This window comes from Rhinichthys klamathensis, unplaced genomic scaffold (genome assembly GCF_029890125.1).
Source record: "Rhinichthys klamathensis goyatoka isolate OS25496 unplaced genomic scaffold, OSU_Roscu_1.1 h1tg000104l_1, whole genome shotgun sequence".
Classification (NCBI taxonomy): Eukaryota; Metazoa; Chordata; class Actinopteri; order Cypriniformes; family Leuciscidae; genus Rhinichthys; species Rhinichthys klamathensis.
Genome location: NW_026606643.1, coordinates 1,787,805 through 1,812,170, shown reverse-complemented (window position 1 = coordinate 1,812,170; position 24,366 = coordinate 1,787,805). Strand labels below are relative to the sequence as shown.

At 37.8% G+C, this 24,366-nt stretch overlaps 1 protein-coding gene across 1 annotated transcript in view; it reads left to right on the top strand.

Annotated features, from left to right (window-relative positions):
- sppl3 (signal peptide peptidase 3) overlaps positions 1-24,366 on the top strand; it is a 42,524-nt gene that overhangs the window by 5,682 nt on the left and 12,476 nt on the right. The window contains exons 2-5 of the mRNA XM_056253304.1: positions 12,959-13,036; positions 16,666-16,757; positions 20,910-21,029; positions 21,163-21,241. Of these exons, the coding sequence (XP_056109279.1) occupies positions 12,959-13,036; positions 16,666-16,757; positions 20,910-21,029; positions 21,163-21,241 (369 nt within the window). The remainder of the gene's footprint in view (positions 1-12,958; positions 13,037-16,665; positions 16,758-20,909; positions 21,030-21,162; positions 21,242-24,366) is intronic.

Below are 24,366 nucleotides of genomic sequence, written 5' to 3'. Positions count from 1 at the left end.
TAAAGAACAGCTTAAGTAACAATATAGTTAATATAAAACACTGCATATATTTAGCAAAATGCTCCTCTCTAGAATTCAAGCTAACTATTGAGCTATAATCATTAATGACCTTTCTGAGGTAAATAAACTTGGCCCTATGGATAGTCTTTTGAAAGTCAACCTGAGTTTTCTGAAAGTTTGAAGAAGCCAGAATACATTTTCAGCACTCCATGTTTCTGTCAATGAATTAACAGACACAAGTGGAAGGCGGTCGGCCTTCGGGCAATGACGGTCCGGTTTTGAACGTCGGCCAGCTTAGTTTTTTCGGTGTGACGGTTTTGCACCGTTGGCTCTTGTTGGACGCCGTCTGTTTTTTGGGGCCGATTCAGCATATTGAGAACTCTGATTGGCTGTTCAGCTTAGTGGACGAGTCAGTGCACGAGAATTAAAATGATGAAAGCGAGCAAAGAAATCAAGACGGTACAGACTGAAGGCTGTTAAAATTACTTGAGCATTGGAATGCACTGACTGGAATAAAGATGGTGATCAGCGTGATTGATGATCAAAATGCTAAGCAAGTACTGCTAGTTGCGGTTTCCCTTTTTGAATGACAAACATAGACTATTGAACCCTGCTGATATAGACAGACATTTACGTACACGCAGGTGAACAGTATTGGGACAGTATCATTCATATCTGTCTACTTTGGCTGAATTTGAACACAAGTATTAATTAATTTATTTTTTTATATATTGGCAGTGTGTTTTTTTAACCAATATTCAAAAATCATTTTCGTGGCAATAATAGCAAATAATGAAATAGCGGAAAAAATCTGGCAACATTACCAATGGGATATGTTGAAAAGCTGTTGATGGTGAGCTTGACCTTAAGTCTGCATGTTCTGGTCAGAAAGCTGCCTTAAAAGTTTGTGCAGGCAATATTTGAAATTGCTAATATTTTCAGGGTCTGGCTCCTTTCTGGGTTGAAACACCCTACTTTACACCATCCAATTCAGTCCTAATGGATAAAATCATGCAGTTTTTATTTTTTAAAAACCTTTTTTTGCTCAAATGCATATACAATAAAAATAGTTTGTAAATCCATGTTGACTTCAAGTGAAAAAGAAGCACTTGGAATGTATTTGTTTTGGCCTAAGATAGACCGAATGTGTTTAAAGATCATTTTCAGCTATTTAGTACCCAGACAGTAGCCTTATATTTAATATAATGTGAAAGTTCAGATAGAAACATGGTTAAACTTTTTCAAATGTTTATATGCCAAACTGACAAAAGTAATAATGTGACTTTAACTAGTGGTAATCTAATTGTAAAAGATGTGGACTGACAGCTGAGTGGTTTAAGCCTCAAGCAAAGCACTTAACCCTAGATTAGTCCAGGGTGACTGGAGTGGCTGTTACTGTATTGTAAATCAGACACAAAAAGCCACTGAAAAGTCACAAGTAAAGAATGAGGTGCCAACGTGTACTTCAACGCATTATACAGTTAATAGTTTGAGATAATTGTGATTTACCTCTAGACCCCCCCCCCCCCCCCAAAAAAACCCTGTCATTTTACTAATCCAGAGCTGTCTATTTCTAATAATGGCATATTGTTGTTTTATTGAATTGTTCACGGGGATGTCAGATAGGGATGGCCCGATACTGGCATCGGGGATCGGGCCGATACTGTCCTCATATACTCGTACTCGTACTCATAAAAATTCGCCGATACCACGTACATTTTGCAAAACGAAACTGGCCGCCGCGAGTGCTTTGTCGAGGTGAACTGAGGCATAGGAAAGTATAATGTCGGCGGTTTGGGCTCATTTCAAGATAAGGGATGATGACAACAGCAAGGCAGACTGTAAGTTATGTTCAGCTAAGGTGTCGAGAGGAGGGAAAGAAAGTACATCGTTTAACACCAGCAATCTAATTAAACATCTGAAGACGCATCATAGATTTGATGGACGAGTGCGAGCGCGGGCGGTAATGCACTCACTCTGTGTGCGGGTTATGGGAGAATAAAACGATTTGCGGGACTCCCGCAAACTAGAAATATCTATGAATAAAACATAAAAACTAATAGATTTTTATTCATCTCTTGCAGAAAAGCAACAAAAACAACTACAACAAAATAGAAACGATTTACAGGCCAGAGTTTCTATTCATAACATGGTTACAGCGTTGAGCGATGTAGCCAATCACAGACATATGTGTTGATTTCTTGAACGCAATGGTGAATCAGAAGCATTTAAGATAGACTCCCCTCACCGCTCAAAAGGGACTTTTTTGTTCAGTGCTGAATTCTGTATGCTGGCAAATCCTCTAATTATAACAAACAAAGTGTGGATATTATGAAAGATTGATTGTGCAGTCAGCTTCATTGATAATAACAGAGATGTGTGAGATCGCGAGGAACTGTCAGCTTTTTAGGATTTAAGGGAGCGCACTTTGCGCGCATTCGGTCATGCCAAACCATGCACGCAGTAGCCTGCTTGCTTTTATGTTAAATTAACAGTGGTTTGTGTGTTAATACATTTATTATTTTACTAATTATTTATTTATTTTTAGACTTGTTAAAACAAGCAGAGAAGAAAATAAAAACAGTCTTCTAACCTGTGTTCTAAAATAGTCGTCTTCTTTTCTGGGAGCCTATTACTTTTGCGGTAGAAATATCGGTATCGGTACTCGGTATCGGCAAGTACACAAATCTAAATACTCGTACTCGTATCGGTTTGAAAAAAAATGGTATCGGGCCATCCCTAATGTCAGATTTTATATGGCCTATTTATTACAGCAAACAGCCGTGTTATGAAGGATCATATTGCATTATATCGGACCCAGGACATTTTCCTATCGAAAATACTAAGTACTATATCATTGAATCGCATTTAAGAGCAAGCGAAATCAATGCAAAAACCTATGTGTTGTGCCAAGTACAGGAGATTGTGTAGTATACCAAAGCAGTTTTTACCACCACACCCTTATGGCCTATTCGATTATTGGTCCTACTGGCGTTTTGCTGACAGTTTTGTCAGCATGAATGACACCATTTTCATGAATTCACCAAAAGTGCTTTAAGGGAAATTTTGTCCTGAAGGGTGTGCTAGGCTTTAGTGCTGTTTGTCCCCAACCTAATACATGATATGGTATTCAAATTTGTGTAAATCTTAAGGTATCGGCGATCATGTGTCACTGTGAAAGATAAATGAGGTAGTGATTTCTAGAGAGGGAAATGCCTGCTCTTGAAAGCTGTGGCATGCTGCAACTTCTGCCAATCTACTGGCAATAGGCTGTTAATTCATTCAGACCTACGTGTGCTAAGTGAGCAATCTGACTCGGAGAAGAATGAATTGGACCCTAATGTGGAATATGCAGCAAATAGCTTTTAAAAGAAATTGACTTCTTAAATAGGGCTGCACGATTTGGGGAAAATGTCATATTGCGATTATTGAGGTCAATAATGCGATTGCAATATAATAAACAGAAGGTTTCATGAGTCAACTTGCTTAGTTCTCAAGGAAAATGCACACACAGATTAGTGATAATGCTGAAATGTGTATTTCTCAAATTAAAATAATGTTTTTTTACCAAATTAAATAATGACATCTTTGCATTACTGCGAACTTGTTATTGTCTCAATAGTACAATAGTATAATAAATTGAACAATAAAAAAGAACATTTCGTATCCTCATGAAAATAAGATATTTTGAACGTTCTGTCCACATGCAGGGGCATTTAAGCAGGATGTGTATTGTGTGATTGTCAAAACATTTGGTAACTAAACAGAATTTTGTTGAGTTTAGTGACGTTACAATGTTTACATGGTACAGTGACTGTTAGGCTACTGTTTTTATTATTGCTTGACACAAATTTCACTATTTCAATTCAAATCTTGTGATTTGATTCCGATATTGATTCAATATCGATTCATTTGGATTAATATTAGGTACAGTAGATACATGTAAATTTTTCTCAAGAAAAAAAATCTCACCTAATGCTGTAAACATACAGAGAGCCCTGTCAGCTGGTATTATTATTACAGGTTAAAAATAACACAAACTAAATGCAATTTGGTTTTTACTAGGCTATAATAACAACGTTACAATATTTTAATGATATAAGTAAAAATATAATAAATATTTAATACAGTGCACATATTTAGCAAAATACTCCTCTCTATATATAATTTGTCTAGCCAACTAATGTGCCATCAAATGGCTTTCCTGAGGTACATGTAATGTGACATAGGCCTATTGTTCTCCAGCTGTTATTGACCTCTTTCCGCGGTTGAAAAACACTGATTAATCGATATTATGTATGAGGCATAAACATTTCGGTAAGTTGTACGGTATCTTTCAACACACCAATTGTCCATTCGTGTTTATTTACTATTAAGTAGTAAAGAGTCAGAGATGTTCAGTTCACAACCACGATCTGTCACGTCACATTTACAAGCGCCAAAACGCTATTGTTTGCATTTCGTAATAAAATCGAGCAGGTTACTTTTGATATGAAACAAATCATCAGCTCTCAGATTCTGTCAGTCTAGTCTGTCGGTGTTAGTGACTACGTTTACAAGCTGTCAATATTCGGGTTATGGTCGGGTTAAGGTCACTATTCGGGTTTCTGAAACATTCGGAATAACCCGTTTACATGCGTGAGCAGAGAGAGTTACTCCTGTATACATGGAATTTGTAATCAATTGGCAATATCCTGATGTAAACGGCAACGCACGGTTAGCGTCTGGACGTACGGACAACCTTAAGACCCAATATGCGTCATTTCCGATTCTTCTTTCTGTATCCAAAGACAACAACAACAACAGCAGCAGCAACATTCATGGTTTTCACCACAATAATAAAGAAATGTGTTTCCTCCTCGCTCCAAAAGTATGGTGCTGTGCTGCGTCTCACCATGTTTACCTCTACTTCTTGTTTACTTCAGGTATACTGCACGCGGGACGCCAGACGGCACATACAAGAAGTTCCTCTACTCAAAAGACCAAGATTCCTTGCGAATAGAACATGCGCAGAACACAAATCAATGTTCCTTTTGATGGGGATATGCCGATACGCGTTTACATGACCAAATATTCGGGTTAGAAAAGGGGTAACCCAGGGATCATATTAGGGCAAATGGTTTCATGAGTCAACTTGCTTGGTTCTAAAGCAAAATGCACACACAGATTAATGATAATTCTGAAATGTGTATTTCTCAACTCAAACTAGCAACAACAACTAAATGATTGATAACACCTATAATGATAAATAAGCCATTGATGTCTGGATAAAAATTAATTTAATTTTAATTTAAGTGAACTTCAAACAATCCTCACATAAACCCATAATAAATGTCATATTTACCTGTGCTCTTCATGTCTACAGGTAGGACATATACAGAAATTGAATAATGTTCAAACAGTCTGCGCTGCATAAATTATAAATTATATGGACTAAAATCCTATTTAAAGCTACACAAGTTCTTTGGTCAAGAGCAGTGAGTGTTTTTCTCTGTTCCCTTTTGTTCTTTGATTAACTTTACTGACAGAAAGCATTATTGGATGCTGGCCCTTTAAGAGTAGCTGACAAGAGACGCGGATCTCACACGCGCCTTATTCTCTCACAACTCTTTACGGCCATCATAAGACTGCTCTTATGTTATGAAGACACTCGACAAATGAAATTTTGGCATAATTGTGTGTGTTATTGTTCGTTCACTTCAAGCGGAAAGAGAACTGTATTCTGGCGCGCGGTCTGTGCATGCGCATGATACTAGCGCGCGTCTTACAGTCAGGACATTCACAGGCAGCGCGCTCTCTTTTGACTTGTCGTCTCGCTGAATGGTTTAAACTAAAGCATTCACATGAATAAAAGCGGGATCATGTAACTAGGGCTGGACTGGGACAACAAATCGGCCCGGGCATTTTGGCCCAGACTGGCCCACTACATATAACCATAAGCACAACCGAACTTTGCACGCCCTTGAATATGTATAATAACTCCTATTAAAACCACTAATGCCATAAGTGAATAGGAGTGAGAAAGCGTTAACAGATGAAATAACTAGTTGAACTTGAACTATACTCCACAGTGATGAATCCTAAAACAATTTATATAAGCTGCATTGGGATAGCAATACCGGTTTTTCCCACAGGATTTTGGTAAATCTGTGGTGAGTGCACCTCTGTCCCTCTAGGGGGGTTCGGGGGGCAAGCTCCCCCGTAAGAAAATGTTGTGCTTTTTAATGTTAAATTCATCAATCTGGTGCACTTTGAGAGTTAAAAAGCTCCAACCCATATTCAGTGTGCAAATTAAACCAAGAAAAACTCAAAACTCTTTTAGTTGTGATATAGTGTCTGTATACATTACACTACTACATAATAATAGTTCTATTAATCCCATGGCAGTAATAGCCATATATTGTAAAACAAATGCACTGAAAAATAAAAGCAACTTCATAATTAGTTTACTACTAATTTCTATACTTGAAAGAGATAAGCACATGGTCTTTTATTTTGACGGAAACGGCATCAAGCTTTTATTTTGTCGAAAAACATGGTTTACAAACTCGTCTCATTATAATTCTAATAAAATTCGTAATCGTCAAATATGCAAATGTGGAAATAATGCGTAACTGGGTAGTGGGTTCCTACATAGCCCAAGTGTTCTGAAAGTAGCCTAGTTCTGCTTACCACAGTTCTCTGCACTCACTTATTTCTCTCCTTATCCTCCTCACTATCCTCATCAGCCACTTGAAGGGCCTTTTTTTTCACGCTATTTCTCTGCACATTCCTTGCGTTTCTTCTCCATCGCTTCTCCATATTTTGACAGATACACACTGACACTGCTCGCTCACTCAGAGCTCAAGGGGGAGGTGTTTAAAGATGTGATTGGACCAGCCCAGTGTCAATCAAGAAAACAACCAAAGGGCCGCTGATCTGTGCGTTTCATGTTCCGGTCTGTGAGAAACAAAACACAGGACCTACGCTGACTTTTTTTCCAATGCATTACACCGGCACAAAGATCCCAGCACCGCCAATTAAGCAAAACTGAATGCAATGGGCCACCGATGTACGAGTTTTATGGGCCGTTCAGACAAAAAAAAAAAAAAGAGTATGAGATGTATCGGCCCACAAAGCACGCCGGCCCACCAGGAAAATGCCCAGTATGCCCGATGGCCAGTCCAGCCCTGCATGTAACACTAGCCAAAGGATGACAAAAAATAACAGATGCTGCGTTAACAGCCCTAATTTGTTTATTTCATATAAAATCGCAGTATTTTGCGTCATATAATCGCATAGGCTTGACATCGCGATTACGATTGCGATATGATTAATCGTGCAGCACTAGATCATATTTGGGTTTTTAAAAATCGGAATATGAGCATATTCGGGGTTTTGCCGGTGTTTACATGGCCGTGCGCGACCGGGTTATTGCTAATATTCCGGTTTTAAACGGGTTATTGGCTGCTTGTAAACGTAGTCCGTGTCCTCTTTGCTTCGTGTGGAAAGTGTCGATTGCGCGAGTCTCACGCTGAATGAGAGTTGGAAGCCCTGCTCTCTCTGCTCAGTGTGGGTTATCTTATAGCCAAAATATCGCCATGTAACAGAGGTAGATTTTCTTCTGGCCACCAGTTCAGTGTCCGTGTGCGCGGCATCATCTTCACCTGTTCTCCGCGCCGCCGGAGAAAGTCACGACGTGAGCATACACGCCACACGCGCCACTGCCTAAACTGAAACTGACTGGTCTTCTTTTTATTAGCGGTGCAGAAAAAGGGCAAACAGCTCTCAGAGAGAATGGGTTGTCATGTCCACACATGCCTTAATTTATTTAATAAAATCACAGCATTTTGCGTCATATAATTGCATAGGCTTGACATCGCGATTGCGATATGATTAATCGTGCAGCACTAGACTTAAATTGTAGGGGGAAATGCCTTTGTTTCCGCTTGTATTTGTAATCATTTTTGATTTACACTGGGGTTTTTTTCTTCCTTGGCCTAAGTAGTGTTCTCCATTGTAGAGGACAGTCTATTAATTGTATCATTTAAAAACAATGATTTACTAGATTATTGTAGAAAGTAGATCTGTGCATTAAGTTTTGCAGTGTAACTGTAATAGACCTGCAATAGTTTTTTTTTTTTTAAGTTTTTTTTACTTTTCCTTTAATCTTTTAATGCAATATTTACTTAATTGAACAATATTTGTATGACTGTGCTAATGTTTTAATCTATTATTTACTTATAATTATTAGTATTAATAATGAACTAGTTTCATTTATTTAATATTTTTATTTTCAAACAGTTAAATAGTATTAAAATAAAATGGTTTTGCTATGATACCAGGAACTGTGAATTTTTACTGGTGTGTGTGTAATATATTTAATAATAATAATATTCAAATAAGTCATAGTATTTTGTTGCACTTTCACCGAATTAACACCCATAGCTCCTGCAGTTTTGGCCTCTAGTGACTATATAAGCAAAAATGCAATCAACAAACCAGTGTTCTGCCTCCCAGCACCCTCATGTATATTTACAGGGACTGTCTATTGCAACAATCAGCTGTTAGATTAAGTGAACAGTACAGCATTGACAGTGTCCTGAAATCTCAATTGAAATGTCTGTCTGGAGTCAAATACTGAAAGTGTGTCACTGACATGAGAAGTTGCACATACCTCCTTTTTTTGTGTGCAAAAGGCCTTTGTATGGCACTAGTGCAAGAATGAAGCCCATAAGAATTCAGACCATTCAATCATGTAAATCACAGCATGTGTAATCTACCAGGACATGCATCTGCACACACCTCCTTTCAGTCACTCTCTGACCTATGAGATCACAGTTTAAATGTCTACTTCATTCATTTAAATTAATAAATGAATGATCGTCTAAATAAGAATAAATAAACCAGTGTTTTTCTTAAAAGTATGTCTTTTGTAGAAGTATTATGACTTTCAATTAACTTTTCAGGTCAGATTCTTAGGGCTGGGCTAAAACCCTTACAGCTAAATCTTAAATCATGTCATTTATATGTATATTTTAACAGTGGCAGTGATGCACATAACCCAATAGTAATTAGGCTTGTCACTACACCAAATTGGTATTGAAGAAAACCTTTTCATACCTACAGACTTGCATGTAATCGTTTAATGAATTCTTAACTCTAATGCTATAAAATGCTGTGTGTAGTCCTCCTGAAAAAGGAGAGAAATAATGAAAGCAACTTCTTCAATGATAGATCACCATGAATGTATGTTTTTTACAATAACTTGTTACAGAAACATAACAAAACTGAAAGTACATCTTTACAGCTACTCTTCTTCATCTGTACTCTTACAATAAAAGGCATTTAAACATGTCAAAGTCATGGATATTTAAATGCCCTTTCTCATTACAATACTCATACTCATTTTATAACAATACAGTACAATACAATTGATGAAATAGACATTTGAAAAGACAGGCATTTAAACATATTTACTTAGATTAATAATACTCCTTGTCTGTGATGGCTGAAGATTTGAAAATAAACCGTTAAAACCATCAACCCAAGTTAACGGATGTAAGAGGGAGCTCAATTTATCGTTTATCCGTTTAAATAAAACATAAAACATACAATACATGATCCACTCATAACTAACGGGTGTTCTAAATACGTAGTTTTGTGTTTTATATTGTGTAGGTCTCCGGCAAGTTCTGGAAATATAGGGGTGTAACGGTACATGTATTCGTATTGAACCGTTTCGGTTCGAGGCTTCCGGTTCGGTACGCATACAAACCGAACGATTCCTTGGACCATTTTTCTTGCCGACAAAATTCGCGCTGGCGCGATCACCACAACGTTGCGCAACATCAAATGGCAAACGTAATGAAAGCGGAACGAAACTGCGCTACTCATTATATTGTGCTTCACGGATCGTTTGACCAGCAACATCTGTGCAGCGCGAGCCGATCTCGATCAAGCGACACTGTTACAACACAGCGCTAAGAGATCCAGTAAAGAAAACATTTTAATTCGCCACTGAAGTAATAACATCGCTGCGAGATCTAGTGAGAAGCATTCACATTTCTCCGTTATTAACCATATATCTCTATTAGATCAAACAGCGCTGACGTGGACACCAGGAGAAACATTGTGCCGTGAATGAACTAGTAACTTTACGTCCACAGACCAGCAACATTCACCATGGATTTAATATAGTAGGCTAACACTAACTGTAACCAGTTTGGCTGGAATAGTGAACTGCTTTCAAGTACTTCACACATCTTTTTCCAGCTCTTCAAAACTCAAATAATATATAAATAAATATATATATATATTTTAATGTTATTTTTAATGTGATGACCAAAACATTATTTGTTCATCCTTCAAAGATGACCCCCATTTATAAATCTGAAAGTTTCAAGATGTAGGAAAACTCAGTTATTTAAAAATATTTTTTTCTTTTAACAAATAAGAAATTTCTCTGGCATTTCTTTCTTTTTGCTGTATCGAAAACGTACCGAACCGTGACTTTAAAACCGAGGTACGTACCGAACCGTGATTTTTGTGTACCGTTACACCCCTACTGAAATACTATTCAGCTGTGGGCCACTATTACCTGAAACTGTCCATTAATGCAGATTGTCTGTCGTTCTTATTACTTTGAGTAAAGATAAAGCATGGGGCAAGATTTTTTTACTGACTTTGTTACATCAGTTAATCACGTTAGTGCTTGGCCAATGTATGCGTTGTTATTGATACAGTTCCCGCATGTGCACCGCAATAAATTAGAAATATACTCGTCGGTTTGTTGATGGACATACACTTGTTAATAATGATGGTGAGGAGTCTCATAATGTAACTCAATGTAAGTAGCGTACCACTGAGAAACGTCCTGCTCAAGTCATCCTTGCGATGGAGGTTCGGGTTGAATAACTAGTTCTTTCAATGTTTCATCATCGGACTCGCGCTCGGATTAACATGGTAAAATCGACGCTGCGGTTGCTATCTTTACAGTGCGTATAATCACTGAGGATTGTACTGGTAAACCTGTTGTAGGAGACCTCCAAAACAAAATCAGGAGCCTTTAAAACAGCATTATAGGGGCACTTTAATCTCATAACATTATGAAATTGTTGTGTAAATGCATTTTTGCCAGTATTCCAGTTGTGTAAATGCATTTATGCCAGCATGTAAAACACTTTTCTTTCATTTGCCATTACTATAATAACATAAACGCATGTAAAAACTGTGTGTTCAGTTCAAATATTCATGAAGTACCATTTTCTTTCTGTTCACAGTATTATGTAGGGGTGTGAATCTTCACTGGTCTCACGATTCAATTCGATTACTATTATCATGTCTTTGATCGATATCACGATGTGTTGCATCCTCACTTTTCAATATTACTCTTTTGTGTTTCGCCTCCCTCCGCCATTTTGCGTTAGCACGAGTAAGCGCGTATGTGTGAGTGAGTGAATGTGAGGCAATATGTAAAGCGCTTTGGTGGCCATTGGGTCTGTGAAAAAGCGCTATATAAATGCAGTCCATTTACCATGTGACGAATGACATCGGAGAAACGTCAGTGGCCGTCTGTTACTGCATCGATGCAACAATTAATTTCAGCACCTCTACTATTATGTGCACAAAACACAATACAAAGAATCTTAAAATCACGGTTAATAGAAGTACATGTTGTACCCTACAACAAGAGAAAACAGAAATAACCAGAAGGATGTTCACATTGAATATGCACTCATGTTTAAACTTTGACAACAATACACTTCCATAGACTTTAGCTTGTCTGTTCGTATCTCTTCACAAGAGTATCACACCACACTAACCGGAGTAATATGCAATAAAACTTTTGCATAAGAAAATGCGAGTAGTGCTATGTAGAGTTGCTAGGGTGTTTCTGGGTGGTTGGTAGGTGGTGGCTTACTAGCCTAAATCAAAAGGGCCCACCTTTAAGTCTGTATAATGTTCTGGTCTGGTCCTTTCTTCCATGCATGTCCATGCTTGCCTTCGCTAAAACCACTAATTATGTAAATAGTTTATTTAACCTCAGGAATTGAAGATAATAAAGTCTGTTTGAATGAAAATGGCTAAATAACCATGTTTAAGCCTTACATGTGGTTTTCTTTCCCAGTGGGCACTTGTGCTCTCTGAAACACAGAGCTCAGTTGAGCTGTTATGGGTTTATAGGGTTTTGGGAGCCAGACGGCCCTCACTGAGCCTGCACACATTCTTCACGCCTGCCTTTGAACCAAGGCTAAGTGTCAACCCGTCACACCCACATCCTCAAACACCCCTCGTCCTCTTCACCTCGCTTTTTGTCCTTTCTACAGTCCGATTGTACGTCTATTCTGTGTTTCCGGATCATTACGTATAGAGTCGAGGTTAGGCCTGTGTGTGACTACTAATGTGTTTTTCTTCAAACCATTTATTGTCCATAGTAAAGAGTTTCATTTGAGGAAAAGGTCAGCGCCCCGTCCTACTTTTCCTCGCTCTCGTTTTCCTTATTCATACACACAACATTAACGCACACAATCAAGTCTGCTGCTTTTGTTCACAGCCGCACATTATTTTCCCAGAAAACAAACTGTCACTTGCTCGCTGTAATCATATTTTAAGAGTCTGCTTGGCACACAGTGTAAAGCCTGACCTCTTTCTCTAAAAGCTTGTTATTTACAAAAGGCAAGCACAGGTCTCAAGACGCTCGGCAGAGCTCTGGGAGGATGGGAATGCCGTAACACGAGATCTTTCTCATGCACAGCTCTGTAACAACTCGACCAGGCTGAGCTTTGATTCACGTTTCACCCACACACTTGGGTCAATAGCTGATGCTGTGAATAGTGAGCACATTCAAGGGCAGGGTTTGAACCAGGAAGGGTTGTACAGGGTGGCTGTCTTTGTGTCTGATGTATGATGTATCTGGTACCCATCCTTTTGTTGCTGTTGTGAAAAAAAAAAATAACTTCCTTTCTCCTCTCCTCAGGGCGTACTCCCTTGTGGACTCCAGCCAGGTGTCGACCTTCCTCATCTCCATCCTCCTCATCGTGTATGGCAGCTTCAGGTGAGCTCTCATCTCTTCTGCTGCAGAACTCAGGGCTCAGCTATTAGGACTGAACCCGTGCTGCGTTGACACAATATTATATTTGTTGATCTTGTGCATGTTTTGCATGTACAAACGTAGTCATTTGAGCTTCTGATGATTTGAGCATTGTTGAATTAAGTTGATTTTAAAACGTCACAAGTTATTTAGCTGGCTGACGCATTAGTTTGTGTTGAAATAGCGAGAATGACTTGAAATGAAATTCTAAACTGAGCAGTAAAGTTTATGAATTTATAGCAGGCAGTCATTGATGATATAATATAAGCTGTATAATTTCCATGCATAAATGAAAGTTTTAGTCAAAAATAAATATATTTAGTGAAAAATAAATATATTTATATTAGGGTTGTGTGATGTCTACCAATTTGGCATCAGACGATGTGTACAGTGAAACATCGCGATGGACGATGATATCGGGAGGGGAGGAGGGGCGGGGCTAACATTCAAATTTTTCACTTAAGCAATGAGCCTGGCAAAGCCGTGTTTTACAGTGGATTTAGAACAGCTAAGGGGCGTAGGCACAACGCGGATATATATTTTTCTCTACATCTCATCAGCAATTTCGATTTCGGCACGCTCTGCAGCAGCTGACCACTTAAGGAGCGAATGTACAGTGCCGTGACAGAACTGCCAGATTCAAACTGCGTGCTTTCGCGCTGTGGCTGGCGTTGAGCCAAAGACGGACGCGCTCAGCGCTTGTCATATATCAGAACTATTCAGTGTTTTTAACCACATAATGTTTATTTTAGGTTTCAGACATTTAAATACATATAATTTATAGCAAAAGAATACATTTATAGTTTGTAAAATACACAATGGTGTCTATGGAAGCAGCAATAACAACCCATTCAAATATATTTGCCGACGGATTTTATTCATATCAGACACACAGTGTAAGTAACTATAAAGTTAACTCTATTCTTCTCCCAGTTCACCGGCCATGTATTTCGGGAGAAACTGATGAATTCACGTGCTGTAATAAACCCAACAGACAGGAATCTCACGTTACAGATCAAAATCATTTATAAAGGTTTTTTAATCGACAAAACAAACTCACTTACACGCATTTGAGAATCAGAATAGAAGATAGTTGATGACATGGTATGTAACCAGGTTTGTTAATATTTAGAAATAAAAGCGCTAACATTACATCTGTCATACAGCGCTATTTGGGCTGTGGTGAATCACGTGCCAAGCATGACGCGTCACCATGGAAACATGGGGGGGGGGCGGTCGCGATGCTGGCTTAACATCGTGATGTCTGTCAGCCATCACGATGGACGATGATATCGTCTATCGGCACAACCCTAATTTATATGGAAACATATTTTCTCTTCTCTGTAGGGAAATATATATTTTTTTAAATTATAATACATACACTTCCGTTCAAAGGTGCAGAGTTGTTTTTGTTTTTTAAAGAAATTAATACTTTTATTCAGCAAGGAAACATGAACTTAATCAAAAGTGACTTCAGACATTTATAATGATACAAAAGATTTCTATTTTCTAATAAATGCTAGAGATGCACCGATTACAATTTTCTAGGCCGATTCCGATTTCCGATTTTTCTTGAATTTGACCTGCCGATACCGATTTTAGCCGATTCCGATTTCCTTTTTTTTTAAACCACTTTACAGCACACACAAATATTTATTTTCTATCTTCTCTTTAATAGAACATTTTGCATAGAACTTTTTTTTACCAGATAATCGCTATAAAATAGGACTATATAAATTACTCCTGGTGTGGGAAATCCACACACATCTAAAGTGCAGTGTTATGGAAGAACCATTTCCTTTTCACATCCAATATCCAACTAAAATTTTTTTATATATTTAGCAAACTAAACTTTTGTATGAAAACAGGTAATGCCAATAAAACAATATATAAATAATAACAAATAAAAATAAAATAAATATAGCCTACCCTTGCAGTATATATTTCTCAACACACAAACACACACACACACAGGCCTATTGCAATCACTTGTACATCAATGGCAAGTTGTATTTCTCAAACAGTTTTTCTCTCTGACACATGTCCAGCCAGGCTAAACAGGACAAGTGGAGCATGTGCAGGGAAACGATTGGGAATAAAAACAAGTTATTTTCTATAAATATTTTTGAGTCTTAATTTTCTTTTCTGACATAGCCTGGCTACTTCAGTTCTTGTTAAAATACACCAGACGTGCAAATTCTGTGCATTTTGGGCACTTTTTGGGGTGAAATCATATTTATTTTGTCCATCAAAAGTATGCTTTCACTTTAATTGAGCGCGAGCAGAATAGACTCGGCGCTGAAACCCGCGCTTTGCTCACGCGACGCTCCTGCTTGACCTCCCGGTGTGAATGCACTCATTGATTAACATGCACGCCGAAGAAAAAAAATCCCCGCTGCTCACGCTTGCGGTGTGAAACGGTCGTAATTCACGAGGTTTCCTACACGTGTGTTCCGTGTGCACGTGTGGTGCTGATGTTGCGCGATGTTAATCATGCGGCGCCCGAGACTGAGTGCATTTGACCGGCATAAAATCGGCATTGTCAGACTGACCGGCCGGTCGCCGATCATGGCCGATCACGTGAAAATCGGCCGATTCCGGTCACCAGCCGGATCAATCGGTGCATCTCTAATAAATGCTGTTCTTTTGAACTTTCAATTACTTAAAGAATCATGGAAAAAAGATCATGTGACTGAAGACTGGAGTGCTGATGCTGGAAATTCAGCTTTGCGTCACAGGAATAAATTACATTTGAAAATATATTACAATAGAAAATGTTCTTATAAATTGTAATAATATTTCTGTTTTTACTGTATTTTTGATCAAATGAATGCAGTCTTGGTGAGCAAAAGAGACTTCTTTGTAAAATATTAAAGAAATCTTTTGAACCTGTGTGTTCACAAATATTTATTATACAGGGAATTATATACTTATTTTCCTCAAAAATATTTACATTTTTCTTTCAATGTTTTTTTTTCTGGAACATATTTTAAAAATGCTTATAAAATGTATTGTTTTATGTGATGTAGCCGATGAACATTGTCATGACAAGTGAAAAATAATTACTTGCCTGGCTTGGCAGAAAAAAATCTACACTTAGAACCTGGACTATTAAACATATCTATTGAATGAATCAGTGGGCATAGTTGTTTTTCTATATGACAAATTTAATTTGTCGTCAAAGAAAATGAAGCTATGAGGTACAGAAGTGTCAATTGTTTATCTGATTAAGCCTTGAAATTATATCTTTCCCAATTTTCAGTGGACAACAACTCTCATAATCATGGACTCATGGACTGAATTTAGATGTGGTTAAAACAGTATAACATATTAAAAAGTAGAGATGGACCGGTCGAAAATCAGCAATCATAATTGACCATGAAAAATCATGATCGGTACATCACTATTAAATGGACTGTACTTCTGCTCCTTATAGCCTTTAATTTCTCTTCAAGTTAAATATGCCATCTGTGACTTGTCCAAAACCTCCGTCATAGAGCATAAAGCTCAGGCACCCTGGTTTTGTCCAATGTTGGTTCACTTAGGGGCCGGAAAAGTTGTGGATTGTGGATAAACTGTGTCTGTCCACACAGGTCATTAAACATGGACTGTGAGAACCAGGAGAAGGACAAGGATGGAAACCCCACCAACCCTGGCTCCTTCAACAATACCAACACTAACAACAGTGAGTCCTGAACTAGTTACTAGTCATGAGTAGGGATGGGACGGTATGAAAATTTCATATCACGATTATAGTGACCAAAGTTATCACGATTATCAATATTATCACGGTTTTGTTAAAATGAGATGGAAATGTTCAAAAAGAACTGATGCTCACCCTGAAAACATTTGAAAATCAACAAACAAAAAATACAATTAGCAGCTATATGCACTTTTTTAAGCATAAACATTATATTAACATTAACATGGAGCCCTGAGAGTGAGAGGTATAAGTTTTCCTAGTGCAGGTTTTAATATACTCGTCATTAAACCCTATCATTAATAATGATAATAACACTTATGGATGTGTGTATGACTGAATATTATTATTATTAATAAATAAATCACTTTCTCTCTCACACACACACACACACGCGCGCACGCACGCACACACACTTTAAATGAACAAAATATGTTGGTTGGGTCAGGGTGACTAAACTACTGGAATAGGCTACTTATAATGACTGTTGTAAATAGCAACGCACTACACAGCGCACATCCATGTCTCGGATCACCGCGGACGCAATCTCTGGTTTCATTCAGATGTGAATGTCTTGCGTCTCAGTTTTGATTGTATTGAAAATTAAAACAGAGTATTTTAGTATTAATACTACTACAATATTGTTGTAGTGATCACATTTACTTTACGATTGATTTGGACACTGTAACTTGTATAATGGATTTATAAACCGGTAAGATTTAAAAACATTAAGTTAACCACAATTCAATATTTCATGTCCCTGAAATTATTTCTGTGGTAAAAAAATAAAAAATAAAACTGTAATAAGTTTACTATTGATGAATACAATACATTATCCCTTCAATGTCACCCTTAATTAATAGTTTGAATATGTTCGTTCGTCTTGGCTCAAATCCACTTGCTGTAAAACTTTTCTCTTCGCGGAAGCTTTGCAATAATTACAAGTGAGATAATGAAATAATTGATCTCCAATAAATTTGTCTAATTATTTGACCAAGTTAGTTGTGGTATTAAGGTAAAAATTAACTCAGTGGGTGGTTGTCACGTAACGTTAGATGACTTAGCAGATTTGACGTGTTTCCCCCTTTTGCAGCGACTTTCCTCTAGCAAGATTTGCAGACAGGGTGCCCATCCTCGATTTAATTGGCCTTGGGACTCTTGTAATAGCCAAAATACGACCATACCTCCGATTTTGTCCTCTTTAATGGCTGAAAAATCTCCCGTGCGCTGTCACTGCCTTCCGCCATGTGTTCTCACGCAAAAAAACAACATTGCATCTGCGCGCCTGCTCGTGCCTGCGTCAGACTGATTCTGGCTGGACAGGATTTACCGCGAGTTTTCAAAATCACGATAATCAAACACGGTTTTTATGATAATTAAATTTTAAACGATAATACTAACCGCCAGGACATTTTATCGTGGTTTATCGTGAAACCGGTAATCGTCCCATCCCTAGTCATGAGCCAAGAAAGTGCTGTGGAAATTCTCAATACGAATACAGCCTAGTAATCTGCCTCCTTCACCTCGGATAATTCAAGCAGCTTACCGCTCTTAATATAATAAAATCATATACTACAGTATCTCGAGAGAATTCCCTTCCCGAATACTTACAATACAATATTTCCCTGAAGTATAAGAAGCTACTGTCACTACCTCAGTCACACGTGAGCACACAGGTCTTTAGCATCTGTACTCTCTCAAGACTAACTGTTTTTACTAGGAGCGCTGTTGCCCCTGACTAAACATTTTAGGAGCGCAAGCAGAAAATTTAGGGGCACACCTTAAATCAGCTTGCATTGCAATTGTTCACATTTTCCCCCAAAATATCTGTATTACTGACAAATGCTTTGATAATAAATAGACTTAACGTACAGAAATTACAATATGCAGTTTTATTTGAAGTTCACAAGACTAACGTTTGAGGGCAGCACCAGAGCCACTGTTACAGAAAGTATTTGGTAGCAATGCGGGGCTGACAATAAAGCACTGAGCTTACTTACTTTAATTGTTATCATTCATTATGTCTTAATATTAATTCAAAACCAAAACGAGTGGAAAAACATAGATATTAGGGACTGAAAATATCCAATAAGTGTCCTCTGCAGCTGCCTACTGTTTACAATTGTAATTTAATATTTTTTTATTTTGAAATAAGTGTGTTTTCCTACAATTTGAAACTTTTAGTTTTATAATTGGGACAGTCTTTGAAGGATGAACAAAAAAATTTTGGGTCATCACATAAAAAAAACATAAATATGATATAGTTTTGAAGTGCTGGAAAAAGATGTGTAGTTACGGTTAGTGTTACTACATTAAATCCATGGTGAATGTTGGTGATTTGTGGACTTAAAGCCTTCTATATCTTGTTCATTCATGGCGCTGTTTGAACTGATATCTATGGTTTAAAGCTGAGAACTCTGCGTTGAATCTGAATGTTTCTCGCCTGATCTCGCAGCGATGTTATTAATTCTCTGGCGAATTCAATGGATTTCTTAGCTGGATTTCCCAGCGCTGTGTAGTAACGGTGTCGCGTGATCGAGATCGGCCCGCGACTGGCGAGTAGCCAGCCCGAGTGCGGGTCTATAGTCTTCTGTTTCTGCTGAGCGGAGAATCTTTAGTACTTCTATTCTGTAGCTGCACAGCATTTACCAGACACAACGTTACGTTTTATTCAATAAGGAAGAAGTTTTATTCACGGCCAGGAGATCACTGGTCGGAGTTTCTCTGGACAGAAAGATACTTTTATGAATACATTTATATCTTACAGTTGAGTATAAATATCAAGTCTTCACTGTAATTGGTTATACTGTTCAGGTGACTGGTTTGTAATAGGGCTGCCCCCTATTAGATGAATAACCGTTAATACTAGAAGAGGCTTGTTTCGACCAACATTTTATCAGTCGTTAATCGCAGGGGGAAAAAAACTCCCCAGAAAGTGGCAAAATCACGCAGGCTGTGACGGACTTATCGTTAATGTCAGGAAGTCAAAGTTAGTTTGCTGCATGGTTAAAAAAATATTATCTAGCCTATATTTGTTAACTCACAGGGCGTGTTGACATGCGCAACCACACGTGCCTATAGACATATTTCGCTGAGCAAGCAAAATGATGTGAGCGAAAAGTAGGCTACTGTGTGGGACCATTTCGACAGCAAAACATGCTATGCGGTATTAAAATACAGCAGTAGTACAAGTACAATGCAAAATCACTTGCGAAGCAAACATCCACAAGCAAATGAAAGGCGCTTCCCGAAGCTGGCCACTCTAGCGAGACGTTAGCTCTGTATTCCCGGGACATCTGTGCCATCAGAGAGGGTGTTTTCTGCCGCGGGTCTAACTGTCAACAGGCTGTGCTCCAGACTAACCCCACATCATGTAGACATGTTACTTTTAAATAAATAAATAAATTAGACTCTGTGTGGTTTGAGGTAGGCCTGCTATTTTTATTTGACGAAAAAACTTAGTCTGACGGAAAAAAATTGGCGGGTTTTCAAAGCTTTAAACGGATTCAGTATTTTCTTTTTGTCATCTTAATTTAAATTTAAAAAAAAATTAGTGTGTAGGCCTATTTGATGTTTTTTATTTATACTATTTTATTCTGTTTTTCTCTGTCAGTGTCAGAAATGCTGCAAGTGTGTGAAAATTTGATGTGAATCCAGGTTCTGTTGTTGATCTGTTCTGTATGCTGCTGTTTGCACGCTAAAATAAACCCGTGAATTTTTTTTTTTTTATTTTTTTTAACGGGTCACAGACACTCGTCAATTTTATTTTTATTTAATTCAATATTATAATCTCATCAGTTAACGGGTAATACTTGGATAACGAGCGGCGGTTGTCTGTCGGTAAAATTAACCGAAATGAGCATCCCTATCTTTGACCTGACCATCCTTAGTCTGCACTTTTCTGCACGTTCCATGTTAAAATACACTTTTGACCAATTCTAAGGCCATTGCATAAAACATTTCTATCACAAAAGGGATTAAAAACAGCTATAATTACTTCTGCTTTATTAATCACACTAGAAGTGGAAGGTGGAGTGCATTGTGGGATACAGTATAGCATGCAGTTGCAGTAGTATGTTAGGATGCTCTTCTGAACAGAACCTGAATCCTCATATGATTGTGTGTTTGTTTGCACAGGTATTCAGACCATAGACTCCACACAGGCACTGTTCCTGCCCATCGGAGCCTCAGTGTCTCTGCTCGTCATGTTTTTCTTCTTCGACTCTGTTCAGGTGGTGTTCACCATATGCACTGCAGGTACGTGCCACATGCAAACACACCAGTGACCTTCCACCGCTCCTTTCTAACACACTGACCTAGTTTACACGCTGCGCTGGAGCGTGCTTGAGTAATATTTGCGGAATTGTTTCTGTTTGTTTTTCCTCAACAGTTCTAGCCACCATCGCTTTTGCATTCCTCCTGCTGCCGATGTGCCAGTATCTGACCAGACCTTGCTCCCCACAGAACAAGTAAGAAATGTTTACTCGCTCATCAGAGTGGTTTGCCTTTAAATGCAGTTACCTCAGTTAACATGTCAACAAACCATTTCTTATTGGGATTCAGATAAAAATCGAATGTGACATTCACTCAGGAAAGCCATTGAGTTAATTGTCCCACTTTAGCATGTCTTTATAATGTCGAATGATGAATCGGTGATGACAGCTTTTTATTAATTATAGTAAAGATGTAGATATAATTTATTTCTACATTTAATTTAATGTTCTTTAATTGTTGTTTAAAATAAAGGGATAGTTCACCCTACAATTAAAATTGTCATCAATTAGTCGCCCTCATGTCGTTCCAAACCCGTAAGACTTTCGTTCATCTTCAGAACACAGAAGATCTATTTGATGAAATCTGAGAGCTTTCTGTGCCTCCATTGACAGCTACGCAACTACCACTTTCATGCCCCAGAAAGGTAGCAAAGACATCAATAACCAATCCATGTTACTCCAGTGGTTTAACCTCATGAACCTTTATGAAGCAACGCGAGTGCTTTGTTCGCGAACCCCCATCACACAATTAACACTTTATGTACAAAATATTATTCTCCCAACGCGTTTACGAGAGCATCAGGACGCACGCGAGAGCAGACGTTCTTAATAATATTAGTATTTTGTAAATTAAGTGGTAAGTTATGTTTGCGCAAACAAAGCACCCGCGTCGCTTCATTAAAGTAATCCATGTGATTCCAGTGGTTTAACCTCAACTTTATGATGTCTTTACTACATTTCTGAGGCTTGAAAGTGGTAGTTGTGTAGACTGTCAATGGAGGGGTAGAAAGCTCTCAGATTTCATCAAAAATGTCCTTATTTGTGTTCCGAAGATGAACAAAAGTCATAAAGGTTTGGAACGACACGAGTAAATGATGAAATATTTTAATTTTAGGGTGAACTAACCCTTTAAATGTAGATAATGTAAATCAGAGGTCAACAACCCTGTTCCTGGGGACCCACTGTCCTGCAAAGTTTATTTCCAACCTGCTTCAGCACACCTCCATATATGTATTTTCAAGTGACCCTGAAGAGCTTGATGAGCCGCGTCAGATGTGTTTGAATATGGTTGGAGCTGAACTCTGCAGGACAGTGGGTCCCCGGGAACAGTGTTGAAGATCTGATGTAAATAATGATAATAATAATGTAGATAAACCTTTTTAGCAAAAATAAATAAATATTTATTTCAACTGCAATTAAGTTCTAGGCTAATTGCAATTTTGCAAATGTCAAGTTTATTCCTATTAATTTCCATATATTCCTGTTAATACTAGGGATGTCCCAATCCGATCACGCGATTGGAAATCGGGCCCGATCACGTGGTTTCAGACTCGATCGGAATCGGACGTTACCTCCCGATCAGGACTCGGATATATGTAAATTAGGGGTGTAACGGTACATGTATTCATAATTATTGAACCGTTTCGGTTCGAGGCTTCCAGTTCGGTACGCATACAAACCGAACGATTCCTTGGACCATTTTTCTGCCGACAAAATCCGCGCTGGCGCGATCACCACACTGTTGCGCAACATCAAATGGCAAACGTAATGAAAGCGGAACGAAACTGCGCTACTCATTATATTGTGCTTCACGGACCGTTTATCAGTTCGGACCACATCTGTACAGCGCGAGATCAAGCGACACTGTGCTAAGAGATCCAGTGAAGAAAACATTTGAATTCGCCACTGAGGTAATAACATCGCTGCGAGATCTAGTGAGAAGCATTCACATTTCTCCGTTATTAACCGTAGATCTCTATTAGATCAAACAGCGCTGACATGGGAATCAGGAGAAACATTGTGCGTGAATGAACATGGATTTAATGTTGCACTTCAAAACTCAAATATTATATAAATATATATTTAAATGTTATTTTTAATGTGATTACCAAAACATTATTTGTTCATCCTTCAAAGATTGCCCCCATTTATAAACCTGAAAGTTTCAAGATGTAGGAAAACTCAAACTTATTTAAAAATATTTTTTCTTTTAATAAATAGGACATTTCTTTCTTTTTGCTGTATCGTATTGAACCGTGAATTTTGTGAACTGCTACACCCCTAATGTATATATATATATATATATATATATATATATATATATATATATATATATATATATATATTCTCTTTTTTTTCCCTTTTTTTAAAGACTTTTTATTTTTTGTTTACATGCCTGCAAGTTGAGGTGCTATTTGTTTTTATATTAGACTTTTTCTATATTTATTGTTGCACTAAAGTCCAAAAGTGAAGAATTTATGTTATTTATTACTTGATTGTTCAAGCTACCTCACAGAAGTGCTCTGTTTGTTAACATAGGGTGAATTAAATAAAAAATAAGGAATATCCTGGATCTATTTTTTTCGCTCTTCTTTATTCTTTTTTAATGTATTATATAAGTATCGGATCGGGACTCGGTATCGGTAGATACTCAAAATCAAATGACTCGGACTCGAGGGCAAAAAAACCTGATCGGGACATCCCTAGTTAATACCCAAGGAAAGTTTTCACCTTTAAAAATTCTCTAAATTTTTGCAACCCTACATGTGGATGCCTTTTCATATTCCCATCCCAACTTCTACAGTGTGTCATTTAAAACAGGGGTTCTCAACCTTTTGCAACTATTGGCCCACCAATGACTGTATAAAAACATTCCGAGGACCACCTTTCCAAATATGATAGTATAAACACAGAATAAAAGAAAATTCAAAAAGTACAATGATATACTCTGCTGTTAATCTGTTATGCCACTGTAGCGGTCAAGTCAACTATAGATGAAAACTGTCCTTGTATAAAAAAAGACTTGGCAGGTTTACTCAGTAACCATTTATTCCTGTAACATTAACAGGGCAGGTCAGACCAATGACTGGGTCAGACACACAAGGGGAACACTCTTTTAACAAATGAATTAATAATACATCCTCACATCCAGGCTAACATACCTGTAACAACAGACCGTTTAATAAGAAGATAAAGATAAAGACAGTCCACTTCGTGTATATAGACAGGAGAAGTGCACTGAACTTCATCTTTATCTTTATCTTCTTATTAAACTGTCTGTACACTTACAAAGTTCTCAATGCTTCGTTTTGCATGTAGGG